Genomic DNA, 14,080 nt, shown 5'->3' on the forward strand with positions numbered 1-14,080 from the left:
GGGCAGGCTGTCGCGGGCGTCGGATACCGGGCGTCGGCGCGTCGGGCGGCGGGCGGGCGGCGCGGGCGGCGCGGGCGGCGGCGAGGCAAGCGGCGGGCGGCGGAGGCTGGGCGGCGGCGCAGCGGGCGAGCGGCGCGGGGCACAGAGGCCGGGCGCGGAGGAGAGAGAGGAGCGCGGGGGAGGAAAGAGGAGAAGGGTACCGGTGGAAAAATGGAGGAGGGGGACCACTTTTAGCACTTCTAGTCAATTTTAGCACCTCTTGGAGGGCTAATGGATTATGGGGGGCTAAAATTTAGCCCCTCCATTTTAGCCTAGGTGTTTGGGAGGAGGAGGGGCTAAAAGTGACTAAAATGGGGGTGCTAAAATTTAGCACCCCCCTCCCAAACACCCCTTAAGTTTGGCATATTTTATTTTGAGAGCTATACACCATGATATTTTGTTATTGTTATACTTGTCCATTTTAAATATATGACAAACTAATTAGCATGTTCTAAACTTAATACGTTAAAAAAGGAGATACTTTAGAGATCTACCTTAGAAGCAGTAAACTTGTGTTACTATTGTGTTTGGACGTTTGGGCATCAATGTAAGCATAAATTTGATTTTTTTTTGACATAATAATAAGATTTAGCAATGCACATGTTGAAATGGATATAGTCATGGTCCTTTCCAACTATCAAACTAAATATTTTCCTTACACGGTCGGTTTTCAATTCCTCAAAACACTGGACTTTTGTGGCAGCGATGACACCGAAGTTATATTTGGTCATTACCTAGTAGGACCAGAGGAGGTCCGGCTAAAATCAGGCAAAACAAAACAAAGTACATTGGGCATCCACTCGCTCATGATTCTGGCACTGCTGGTAACAGAATGTCCGCGTTTCCCGGTTCGGCGATTTTGGCGAATCGGCAGGCGATCCCACCCCCGACCTCGATCTAGATCGCCATCGCCGGCGATCCTGATCCTGCTACGCCGCCGGTCACCGCGACCACGGCGTCCACGCCCCGTTTCCATCGTGCAGTGTGGATCCGGCCACCGCAAATCGTTGGTTAGCCGATAAGGCGCCCTCGACGCACGACACCGCTAGGGTTTTGCCGCTTAGGTACTCTAGGTCGGTCTTGATCTGCGGCTGCGTTTGATCTACTTACGCAGGCCGCTTTGTGGTGCCATCCTGCCGTCATCCATGGCGACCGGAAGTGGCGGCTCGGGGGGGAAGGGGAATACCCTAAACCCCAATGTGACGGATCTTCTCCAAAAGCTCAAGTTGACTGAGGAGGAGGATGCCGTTCTGGATTTCAGCGATGCTGAGGAAGAAGAAACGCTCGCGCCAGTGGAGTTCGCCCTCTATGGGAAGATCCTGTCCCCGGTGCCGGTGCATGTGTCCACGGTACGTTCGGCGATGAAACCAGCTTGGGGTAATCCGGTTGGTCTCAAACTGCGAGCGATCGGTGAGAAGAAGGACAATCTGTTCGTGGCGGAGTTCGGCAGCCAGCGGGATATGGAACGGATTCTGGCCGGCGCGCCTTGGATGGTGGGGAAGTACTCGATCTTGCTGCAGGAGTACGATGGAAAACTCACTGCAACAGATGTCAAGTTTGAAAGGGTGGAGCTCTGGGCTCGTCTCCTGAATCTCCCTATTGGGTGGATGAACCGAGCTAGAGGCTCACGTGCAATGGATATGATCGGGAAAGTTATCCAGATGGATGTGGATCGAGATGGGAAGGCTAGCGGGGCGTTCCTTAGGGCACGTGTTGCTATTCAGATTGATAAGCCTGTTCGTCGTGGGATCCGGCTCAGGGTCAATAAGAACGAAGAACCCAGATGGTTTCAAATCCAATATGAGCGGCTTCCATATATCTGTTTTCACTGTGGTTTCATGGGCCACTCTGATTTAGAATGTGAAACACCGGCAGAGCGAGGAGAAGATGGGAAACTGCCGTATGATGTTAATTTGCGTGCTCCAGAAGAGAAAAAGAAGAAGCTGCAGTCCTTTGCTGCAGCGGCTGCTGCTTCGTATGGTAGTGGCTCCTCTTCTGGTTTTAAGCAGACATCGTCGAATAGATCAGGGGCGCGTGGGTCGAGACATGCTAATAGCTCGCGCCATTCTGAGAGTCAAGTGGGGGACTCGGAGGAGCTTGAGATCGAGTCTCCGATAAAGCATACTGAGCAAGGAGCGCATGCTGATACGTCAGGGGTTAGCAGGAACCTGTTTCAAGCAATGGACGAAGATCAACGGCTTGCACCACGTAAGAGGAAGTCAAAGCCGTCGTCCAGAGGAGTGCACACTCCTGATCTGAACATTCCAATTGAGGGGGGATCCAATGCCATTGTACCCATTGGTCTGGTGAACTCGCGTGTAAGTCAGCTAGATGGTGCTGGTGACAGTAGTGGCAACAGCATGATTGAACAGCTGAAGAAGCAGAAGCGGGGCGAACCAAATGATGCAAGATCGGCGGCGGCTGCGAGCGGCAGTCCCCGCCGGGCACAATGAAAACACTTTGTCTGAACTGCCGGGGCCTGGGGCAGCCCGAGGCAGTTCAAGAGCTATGTAGCTTGATTGAGCTACATCGCCCATGTGTGGTCTTCCTGTCTGAAACAAGATTGTTTGATGACAGAGTGGACGGTTTAGTGCGAATGCTGGGTTTGGCTGGAGGTTATGGAGTAGGCAGCCATGGTAGAGGTGGTGGGCTTGCCCTACTTTGGAACCAAGAGGTGGATGTAAAGTTAGAAAGCTATAATAAGAGTCACATAGATGTCACGGTAACCTTATCACCGGTGGTGCAATGGAGGTTTACTGGATTCTATGGAGAACCGAATAAAGATTTTCGTTTTCAGAGTTGGAATTTGTTGAAGCATCTCAAGTCCAGGAGCAATCTCCCATGGTTGTGCGCTGGGGACTTTAATGAGTGCTTGGATGCGTCTGAACACATTGGTGGGCAGGGACGGCCGGAACGTCAAATGGAAGGCTTCCGAGAGGCAGTGGAGGTCTGTGGCTTCACTGATCTTGGTTATATTGGCCTACCATATACATGGGACAACCGGCAACCAACTGGCCGCAATGTAAAGGTACGGCTGGATAGGGGTTTAGCTGATGAAGGCTTTATGAACCTGTTCAGTAATAACAAGGTGTGGCACATTCAAACTACGGAGTCTGATCACTGCTGCTTAGTCCTTGAATGCTCTCAAGTTTGGCATAGAGGGCGAAGACGCAAACGACGATTCCGCTACGAGAACATGTGGAGAAGGGACGCAACATATGTTCAGATGGTCGAGGAGGCCTGGCACGCTGCTGACAGACCGACTACTATGGACCAGCTGGCTGTGAATATTGACCAAGTGTCGACCAAAATGCAGGAATGGGGGCGCTCCATTTTTGGATCAGTCCGGCAGGAATTGGCCGCTTTGCGCATTGAACTGGAGACCGTGAGGCGTAACAACCTGCACAGTGGGCCATCGAGACAGGAACGCCACCTAATGGCAAAAATCGCTGAACTTCTTGCTAAAGAGGAATGTATGGAACAACAACGATCGCGCATACAATGGCTTAAAGAGGGTGACCGTAATACGGCTTTCTTCCAAGCAAAGTCAAGAGAGAGAGCAAAAAATAACAGAATACATGCACTGAAAAGGGAAGATGGATCGTTGGCCTCCACACAAGAAGAGCTGGAGGTGACGGCAATGGAGTTTTACACAAAACTCTTTACAAGACAGGAGGTGTTAGACCCTGGACCGGTGATTGATTGTGTACCCACCAGGGTTACAACAGAGATGAATGAGTTTCTGACGAAACCATTCACTCCAGAAGAGGTGAAAGCAGCGTTGTTCATGATGGGCCCAAACAAAGCTCCGGGGCCTGATGGTTTGACGGCAGGGTTCTTCCAATTCCATTGGGAAGCGGTGGGCCAAAACGTTATGGATGCAGTTCTCCATTTCCTCAATGGAGGAAGGATGCCAGAGTCTGTTAACAGCACTACTTTGGTACTGATCCCGAAAGTGAAACACCCACAGGAGATGAAGCAGTTTAGACCAATCTCCTTGTGCAATGTGATCTACAAAATATGCTCCAAAATCTTGGCTAATAGATTAAGGGGCTGTTTGGATGAAATTATCTCTGAGGAGCAGAGTGCCTTTGTGCCAGGTAGACTGATCACAGATAATGTGTTGGTTGCATATGAATGCACTCACTATTTGAAGAGGAAGAAAGGCAAAATGGGTGCTTGTGCTGTAAAACTTGATATGGCTAAAGCATACGATCGGGTGGAATGGGAGTATCTGAAGTTAATCATGCTTCGATTGGGCTTTCATGAAAACTTTGTCTCACTGATCATGAAGTGTGTTTCTTCAGTGTCCTTCTCAGTAAGAGTGAATGGAAGCTTGTCTTCGGTGTTCAAACCAACAAGGGGGATTAGGCAGGGGGATCCAATATCACCCTATCTATTTCTCTTGTGTGCTGAAGGATTGTCCTGCCTCCTAAAGTTAGTGGGCCCAATGCATCTTGCCAGGGGTGCCCGAGTGGGAATCCATGCCCCCTGGATTTCGCATCTTCTCTTTGCGGATGATTGTATCGTCTTCTCAGAAGCATCGTAGAGAGGGGCAGCTCGACTACAGGAAATATTGGTGACCTACAGCAGAGGATCGGGACAGATGATTAACAAGGATAAGTCAGCAGTGTTTTTCAGCTCCAACTGTGATGACCAGATGAAGGAGATGGTCAGACAGGAGCTGCACATCGACACTGAAGCTCTGTGTGATAAATACCTAGGATTGCCGACTGCTTTGGGGAGATCCACAGCCGGTGCCTTTGATTTTATGGCTACAAGAATCAGGAATTTGGTTGGGACTTGGAGTGGTAGAGAAGCAAGCTATGCAGGCAGGGAGGTGCTCCTAAAATCTGTTGCGCAAGCTGTTCCTACTTATTCTATGAGTTGCTTTCTGTTATCTAAGACAACTTGTAAGAAGATGCGATCATCGATCTCCAACTACTGGTGGGGAGGATCAGCAACGAGCAGGCACATGCACTGGTTAAGGTGGGATCGCATGACTGACCACAAATCAACTGGAGGGATGGGCTTCCGAGACCTGCATCTTTTCAACAAATCAATGTTGGGCAAGCAGGGCTGGAGATTGGTGACGCGGCCTGAGAGTTTGTGTGCCCGAGTGTTGAAGGGAAGGTATTACCATGATGGAGAGTTCATGACCGGTACAAGAAAGAAGCATGCTAGCCATACATGGTGTGCAATACTGACCGGCAAGGATGCTCTGAAGGAGGGGCTGATAAGAAGGATAGGCAATGGCACGCTGACAAACATCTGGAGGGATAGATGGATACCGGCTCATTTCAATGGCCAACCTATTACTCCAGAAGATGGACAGGGTGTCACCATGGTCTCAGATCTGTTGACAGAGGAAGGGGAGTGGGATGAACAGCTTATCAGGGACATCTTTGTGCCAGTAGATGCCAATGCCATTCTCAGCATACCGAGGAGGCAACAGGATGAGGACCGATGGGCTTGGGAGCCTGAAAGACATGGAGTTTATTCAGTTAAGTCTGCATACAGGAAACTGTATGAATCGAGAGGCCGACAAGAGGAGAGTGTGCCGGGAGGATCAGGAGATGTTTCATGGAACAAAATTTGGAAACTCTTGGTTCCTCCCAAGGTGAAAGTTTTTTGGTGGAGAGTATTGCATGAATTTCTCCCCGCAAAAGAAATCCTCCACCGGAGACACATTGAACCAACATGTTTCTGTGAAGTGTGTGGCAACGATGTGGAATCAATCAGGCACATTTTAATGGAGTGCACGGTAGCAAAAAGTTTCTGGAGAGAAGTCAAGATTCTCAATGGAACAAAACTGCCGTCAATGCCCCCAGCTACTTGGGAGCGTGACTTGCTTTCGTCTGAGGTTTGTAATGAAAGAGAAAGAAGTATCATTATTATAGGAATGTATGCTCTGTGGACACAGCGGAACCAAATAAGACATGATGATTCAAGCAAACCCATTAACATCTTGGTTCGATGGTGTGTGGATACGGCCTTTGATCTATGGAACATACAGGCTACTGTAAGACAAGTGGAGGTGCGTCAGCAGGTGAATCGGTGGAAGCCACCGCCTACGGGCTGGACCAAATGCAACACCGATGGAGCTTTTAACCCTGACAGAGGCGAAGGAGCAACTGGGGTAGTCCTCCGAGATGCGTCTGGCCAGTTTGTGGGCGCCAAAGCGGTATGGTATCCTCACGGTTTTGATGCTTTGACTCTGGAGGCATTGGCGTGTCGAGACGGTGTCCTGCTCGCCCGGGACAAAGGGGTCACCAACCTCATTGTGGAAACTGACTGTCAAGAACTAGTGAAGCTCTGGCAAATGTCTACAGATCAGCGCTCGGTCATCGCTCCGATCATCAGGGAAACTCGTTTGATTAGCTCTTGTTTTGAGAATTTTGATGTAACTTTTGTAAGCCGATCTTGTAATCGAGTAGCTCATCAGTTAGCAAAGGAAGTCTCAGGTGACATTAGGTTGGGAATGTGGCATTTAGCCCCATCCTGTGTAGCACACCTGCTGATTTCAGACTGTAACCCTGATTGATCTATGAATGAAACCCATGTCAAAAAAAAAAAAAGGGCATCCACTCAGGGAGTTGCCGGAGCAAATGGTGTGGTAAAAAACCGACCTTACTCGCAGCTGCGCTTGGGAGCCCAAGACAGTGGTACACACAGGAGCGACGCCCCGAGGTGTACAACCACCACCAAGCCTGGCGGTGGGCCCTGCTCCTCCCCTCCGGTCATCCCCTGCCCGCTCCCCACACCTCGCCCGCCGCGCTTCTCCCCTCCATTTCCATCACCGACGTGTCGAGACGCAAGGGCGAGTCGAGGCTAGGGTTCTTCCCACCGCAGGGACGGAGGCGGCGACTCATGGCGCGGCGCGGGCGCGTGGAGCTGCGGCGGATCGAGGACAAGGCGAGCCGGCAGGTGCGCTTCTCCAAGCGCCGCTCGGGCCTGTTCAAAAAGGCCTTCGAGCTCGCGCTCCTCTGCGACGCCGAGGTCGCGCTCCTCGTCTTCTCCCCCGCCGGCAAGCTCTATGAGTACTCCTCCACCAGGTTCGCATCCCCCGCCCCCCATTCCCGCCTCCCTGCTCCTAGAATTCCCCTCGGTCGTCGATCGAACTATACGAAAGCAGGGGAAATAGCCCCCGCCCAATCTAGCGGTAGAGCAGGGTGATCTCCGATTCGCTCCGATCCCATTTTGAAATCTCGCCGTTGCTCCGGGGCCTCTCGCGCGCGTTGCAATCCGCAGCCGCCCTGCTCGTGCACGCCATGTGCTCGAGACAATCCCCATGGCCAGGAGGCCTACCTTGTGCCACCTTGCATGACCCTGTTCGAGATCTCTGTCCTGGCTGCCGCCGCTCGCTCGCCACCTGCTCCTTGAGCTTGTTCTGGACCTTGGCCTGCCCCGGAGCGTCCTGTTGGCTGCTCCTCTGGCTCTATAACGGCGTCGAGTATGGCTGTTTCTTAAAGCCTTTCCGCACGTGATTCACAAGCAAGGATGCAGGGGAGGACGTCTCGCTCGTGCACGACTGTCCCAAACACAGGCACTGACAAACAAAGCACACACCCTACGTCTTGCACCCCGGTTTCGGTGTGTCTCGGAATTTCCCTGTTCTTGCGTGCAGGAAAAGTTGCCTTATATCGACAAACTTGTTTTGCTACTCGGCTTCTTTTACTCTTAGATTATTTTACGATGTAGCATCCACGCCATGCCATCAACTCAATCGTTGGATAGAGTAATCACATAAGAGGTACTCCGAATCTCTAATCAGTCACGCTCTTGTAAACGTTAATTGCAACTTCAAATATTGCTAGGGATGTATTTGCCAATTGCCATTTACCTTTACTGAAATAGGAGAGGTTATTAAGATTAGAATTGCACACCTCCTACATTTCAATCACGCGGGACTTCTTGAGTCAATGGAGCTCGAGTGTCCTATATTTCAATCACGCGGGGTTTCGTCAGTCAATAGAGTGTGTCAGGTGCATCGATTTTAAAGCTCACGAGCGAGTTAGGGCTTCGGTAAGGGGTCTTTGAATTTTCAAAGCTTAAAAGGGAAGCATGGAAGGCTAGTCGGCGGACAGTGGTTGCAGGCGTGAGGGTAGTCGGTGAGGCGACGGGGATGAGTTTGTCCATGGGTAAGCAGGAAGGGAAGGATCGCCAAATGTGTAGGATGTTGGATTGGCCAGACGATTAGGGGAGAGAGTAAGGGTGGACGTGTCGGGAGAGGCACTGCCAAAGATGGATGGAGGTCGGCACGATGAGGGCGAGCATGAAAGGAGGCGGGCCAACGCAAGAAAGCAAGCATCGCGAGTGGAGTTGGTGGTTGAAGAATTGGATTGTTAGATCACGATCCGATGTCCATGAACATCTACTAAATCCAACCACACGAAGAATAGCACCCCTTTAGGATTATGACCTTACAATTACAAAAGCCATCATGAGAGACATCTTTAGATTTTTTTTAAAAAATAACTATGTTAACAGAAAATCCCAAAAATAGGCACTAAATTTTGAAAATCGCGATATCAGCTGTCGGCCTCTTGTAGTCTTGTTGACACCTTTGTTGTGCTTGCATGGGCTAGCCTTTGTTGCCGTCATCAACCCATGGTTTTACAAGGCCCGCCTTAAGCCCAAAAGCATGTCGACTATGGGCACGTCAAGGAAATAGTTATCTATTTTTAAAATCGAAGGACACTAATAATATAGTACCGTTAGATGACCATATATATGAAATGGACCAACACAATTCAAATGACATGTTTTCAAAGAGTATGAATTTAAAGTCATATTTTATTTCTTTAAACAATAGCATATTATCTAAAATTTCCTACTTAGCTATGCATGTCAAGCACTCTTAACTATTTCTAAAACAGAATAACATTAATCATATAACACTAGCTAATGATCATTTACCCAAAATAGAATGCACACATTTTGAATAACATTCTTGCAAAGTTTGATGAATTTCAAGGCACGTTATTTATTGTTTCGTGTTGTTCTGATTTTTCCTACACATAGAGCTAATAGGATCCCGAATTGGTTTAGTGCCAATGGTTGATGAGGAGACCGCCTAGACCTATTTATAGGCTCCCATATCGGATACCAGCATATTGGCCGTTGAATGGTGGGTGCCAAAACAACAACATACAATTACAATCGCAATTTCCAAAATTTCCAAAATTCATTGATTAGTTTTGCGCAATGTTGCAAATAGCCCGTTAATACCCCGCTATAGCGCGGCTATAGCTTTTTGAGACAGATGCCGCGACGATATTGCAAATATTACCGCTAACTCTGCTAAAACGTGAAATAGTCCTGCTAAATTCAATAGCATAGCACCGCTAACACTGCAATGATTGAGCTATGAACTTGTATACTTGTGATTTATGAACTACGAGTTGTGATTTATGAACTACGAGTTATGATTTATGACTTATCATGTGAGTTGTGACTTATTTGAGTTGTGACTTATTTGCTTATGTTTGCACTTATGCCTCCATATTCACAACTTATTTGCTTATGTTTGCACTTATACCTCCATATTCTTATGAAACATAAGCTGAAATTCATGAAGGTCTAAATCTTGCTAGTTTTTTCATACCGCTAAAGGTTATAGCTTCCGCTATAGCTGCGCTATAATGTCTATAGCTTTTTCAGGAGCACTCCGCTAAATTCTATAGCCCGCAATTTGCAACATTGTTTTTGCACTTTTCCATTAAGATGGTATTAATGCTTTTTGGAAAGCATATAGCGTAGCAGTTTTTCCTAAAATGGTACTAGGGATGCAAGGAAGGTCAAGATTGACATGAGTAACAAAAAGAGACTTGATAGGATGTAGAAACCAAATATTTATCCTTAAATAAGAGTGCATGAAAACAACTATCCATGTGCTTGAAACCCTGACCTTGATTAGGTTTCAACTCTAGCCTACCGAACTTCTTCACCAAAAGGCTTTGTTGTTGTCGTCGTTATAGTAGTAGTATTTTCTCAAATCTGATATGGTTGGGAGCATCTTTTTAAGATCCATAATAATATGATTTTACCGGAGTACATTCCTATTAAAAAACATTTCATAGCACGCAATATCACACTAAGGCTTCGTTTGGATGTTGATATTGGAGGGCATGGAATTGAATTGGATTTAATACCAAATCAACCATGGTATTGAAATTAGATGCAATTTCAATTCTATTCTTTGAATGTCATTGTATTGGCGTTTGGAATCTTAGGAAAGAATTCAATTCAATTTTCTATTTGGATGTACAAAAGCAGATGGTATTTGTTCGGATTCTTCCACCATGCACTACTCCGGCAACCCCTTGCCGCCGTCACCGCACAAAGGGTTCTCTGGCCCATGAAGAGGAGAGTGGCGGCGCCCCTCCCGGATCCACAGCACCGCAGGAGGCCAGGCGAGAGGTGACAGCCTTCGCCTCCTCCCACTCCGGCACGTCGGCAGCCCGCCGGTGGAGGGAGGGGAGGTAGGGGCGGCCCGCCGGGATGGCGGTAGGGGACTGGGGAGGAGCCGCGCGGCTTGCCGGCGGAGGGGCACGGGGCTTGTCGCGGAGGAAGGCAAGGGAGATGCTCGTCCCGCGGCCTTCGCCTCCTCCCGCTCCGGTGCGGCGGCAGAGGGAGGGGAGACGGGGCGGCCCGCCGGTGGAGGGAGGGGAGGCAGGGGCGGCTCGCCGGGAGGGCGGCGCGTGCCGCTAGATGACGGGTGGAGGGAGGGAGCTGTGGTGCGAGGGAGACGAAGCGGCGGGGGAAAGACTAATTCCAGAGAATACCGAGTGGTTTGGGTCGGTATCGAGGGTGAAGGGGTGAGGGTGGAATGAATACCGGGTGGTATTGAGTTTGATTTCCAATTCTGAATTCGAGGACATCCAAACAGTTGGCATTCGGAGCTACCAATTCCAATTTCCAATTCCGAGCTCCAATACTAACATCCACACAGGGCCTAAGAATTTTTGTCCATAAATGCTGAACTACAATTAAAATCTATCAAAACAACAATTTTTTTTAATTATAAGTCATGTATGTCCTCTAAATTTTTTAATATAAGTTATGTACGTCCTCTAGATATTTTAATGTAAGTCACATGTATCCTCCATGTTTAATAAACTTACTCTAAAAAGGAATTTTTCTTATATCATCCTGAACTTCAAAAATGTATATTTGACTTTGTAAGAAGTTAGGTCTCACAAATACACTATAAGTTATACCAAGCCTCATACTGCGCCTCTAATTTTATGCAGTACAAACTATAGCTTTTGACCATCGATCATGGAGGATTTAATTTAAGGCCCAGCATATTGGATAAAAGGATTCTAACCTAATAAGAATATAAGTATTCTTTCGAATACCTTAAAAATTATAAGAGAAGTGTTTGAACAAATTTACTTATAAACTAAAACTTATTCTTACACGTTTGAGAAAAATAAAATAAATCATATCATCTGATTAATCTATGCCACATAACGCCGATTGAAAACAAATTATGATACATTTTTTTCAAATCATATCTTACTAGAGGAACACCAATTTCGTTATACAAGTTGTGAAGCATTTAGTGTAGATTACCACCAGAATGGGTGAAAAGGGGATTCTTTACTCTTTTAATGCTTCACTTGGTTATCGAAAAGTGACGTGCAGCTAAGATAAAATAGGTCATTACACGATGTCATGTATTTGTTTAGTACTTTAATTTTATAGCTATATTCAAGTTTACCAAAGGCTATGAAATCACACTATGCTACAGGATACAAAATGTAAAAAAAATCTATGACTATGGCATTTAATATTTTTCCAAGTTGAATAAAATATATTACTATGAGTCCTATGTGTGTTTATGATAGGACTTTAGTATAATATAGAATATTTTTCATATGTTTTTTCCATCCACGAAATTGTTTTGATACTCTGCTGTAGTTAAGCCATCCACCATGTAGAATTAAATTGTGACTCGGTTAGCACTTCGTTTTTTAACTAAAAAACTATTTAGGTACTCAAATTAACTAATGTAATTTATACATTTTGTAAAACTTTTCTAACATACATTAATTTTACATTCTATTGAAACATTACATACACATAAATGACTATAAATTGTACCAATTAAAGTTATGCTAAGCGTAGATTCACTTAACCTAACTTTAACAAAGAAATAAGCCCTAAAAGTTTAAATTATTTATTACTGCACCATTTAACCCATTCTCCATAAAGAATTTAAATTATTTTCTACTGCAACACTTTAGCCATATAAACACCACCTTTATTGGAGGTACAATGCACATATAGCATAACCTATTAAATAAATCTAATATGTATACATATACAAAATTGCAACATGCACATGACAAATCTACATTTTAAATGAAAAATTATCCATATATATACACCTTGGCAGCTTGGCCAGTGATAGAAATACCATTATGTTGTTTTTAAAGATTTTATGTGATAAACATATTATTGCTAGTTTCTTATAAAATATTGTATGAACATTACTAAACAACAGAGCTTGAATACTATTTTTTTCTTGGTACTCAATCACCACAGACCATATAACTTGTCTATTCTCCCACCGCATTCCCTTATAAGTAACCATTTTTTTGCTTGTTCGGCATTCGTGGTACTCAATGTTGGCATGATTGGACAAAATATCCAACGAGCGATGCATGTGTGCCTGTGCCCGTAATCGAATGGACAAACGTATAAGTCAAAGTAACATTGATGCTAACTCATGAACTCTATAAAATCCGCTTTTAGTGTTTTCATGACCTAAGTTGGACCCATTTCACAAACCTACGATATAGCACTAAAAAGTTTGAAGAGGATGGATATCGAGTGCAAGTAGAAAACATATATATAGCATTATAAGGTGAAAATGAAACTTCCACTAGATTATGTGAGAATAGTGTGAGTCCAATGACTCACATAGCTAAGCATAAAATAAAATTATCTTTTTCTGCATCACCATGTTATGCTGAAATTTGACAATAAAAGATAAATATAAGATTTTGTTAGCAACCATATTAAGTGGACACAAAAAGACATTCAAAAATGTTTTGTACCTATGCCTGGCACAACACGCATAGAATTTTAACAACAAAACAATGAATATGCATCATTCAATGAAAATTGAAGCAAAACATCACATCGCAACAACGAAGTTAGTGATCAGTTTTGTGTGAAACTGGAAAAAAGTAGTTCACACCACCACTATTAGTGATCAGTTTTGTGTGAAACTGGAAAAAAGTAGTTCACACCACCACTATGAGTAAGTTCAATTTGAGATTATAATCTTTGTTTCTTGTTTGCATTTGAATTTTATGAGTTTATTTCATCAAGTCTTTTGTCCTTGCTAACAAGCGTGATTGTTTTCACGTCTATGGTTCTTTCTTCTCTATTTTGGTTCTCTTATTCTAGTTAAGACAAATATATGAAGCTAGTTTGTAAATTCACGAGAACCTAAGGTTGGATGTTTGAATCATAGGGAAAGACAAAATTTCCAATTGTGGAAAATTTAGAATTATACTATCTGAATTTATGCATTGCACCATGAATATGTTCTTTAAAAGTTTTATGGATCTTCCTATTGCTTATGTAGCATATGATTAGTCTTGTTTATGTAGAATGAGCCTATGTTGTTCACGGTTAGTTAAAATTTTAGAAGTTAAATATAATCTGGTCACATTGTTATTTATACTATTGACCTTAGGTCCCTAAACCAAGTATTGCAACTTCCTAATTTGTTGGTGCACTCCATAGATTTAGGGGGCGTTTTCTTCCCGTGTCTTATTTTTAGCACGTGTCACATCGAATGTTTAGATACTAATTAGGAGTAGTAAACGTAGACTATTTACAAAACCAATTACATAAGTGGAATCTAAACGGCGAGACGAATCTATTAAGCCTAATTAAGCCTCGTCTGTCTATGAAAACTTGCTATGCCCGACAGTGGTGGTGTTCGTGATCAAGTGTATGAAAGTACTAGCCTCATACTTAGTATGGGATGAGGAAGCCTAGTACCTGATTGAACCTA

At 45.2% G+C, this 14,080-nt stretch overlaps 2 protein-coding genes across 2 annotated transcripts in view; both read left to right on the plus strand.

The window, feature by feature from the left end:
• Positions 1–1,184: 1,184 nt before the first annotated feature.
• LOC101785285 lies at positions 1,185–2,492 on the plus strand. Its single transcript, XM_012846071.1, has one exon. It carries the CDS (start codon positions 1,185–1,187, stop codon positions 2,490–2,492), a length of 1,308 nt encoding a protein of 435 aa, XP_012701525.1.
• Positions 2,493–6,681: 4,189 nt separating this feature from the next.
• LOC101771771 (MADS-box transcription factor 51) overlaps positions 6,682–14,080 on the plus strand; it is an 11,176-nt gene continuing 3,777 nt past the window's right edge. Inside the window, exon 1 of the mRNA XM_004971036.3 lies at positions 6,682–7,094. Within this exon, the coding sequence (XP_004971093.1) occupies positions 6,910–7,094 (185 nt within the window). The 5' untranslated portion in view covers positions 6,682–6,909. The remainder of the gene's footprint in view (positions 7,095–14,080) is intronic.

Source organism: Setaria italica, chromosome V (genome assembly GCF_000263155.2).
Source record: "Setaria italica strain Yugu1 chromosome V, Setaria_italica_v2.0, whole genome shotgun sequence".
Lineage (NCBI taxonomy): Eukaryota > Viridiplantae > Streptophyta > Magnoliopsida > Poales > Poaceae > Setaria > Setaria italica.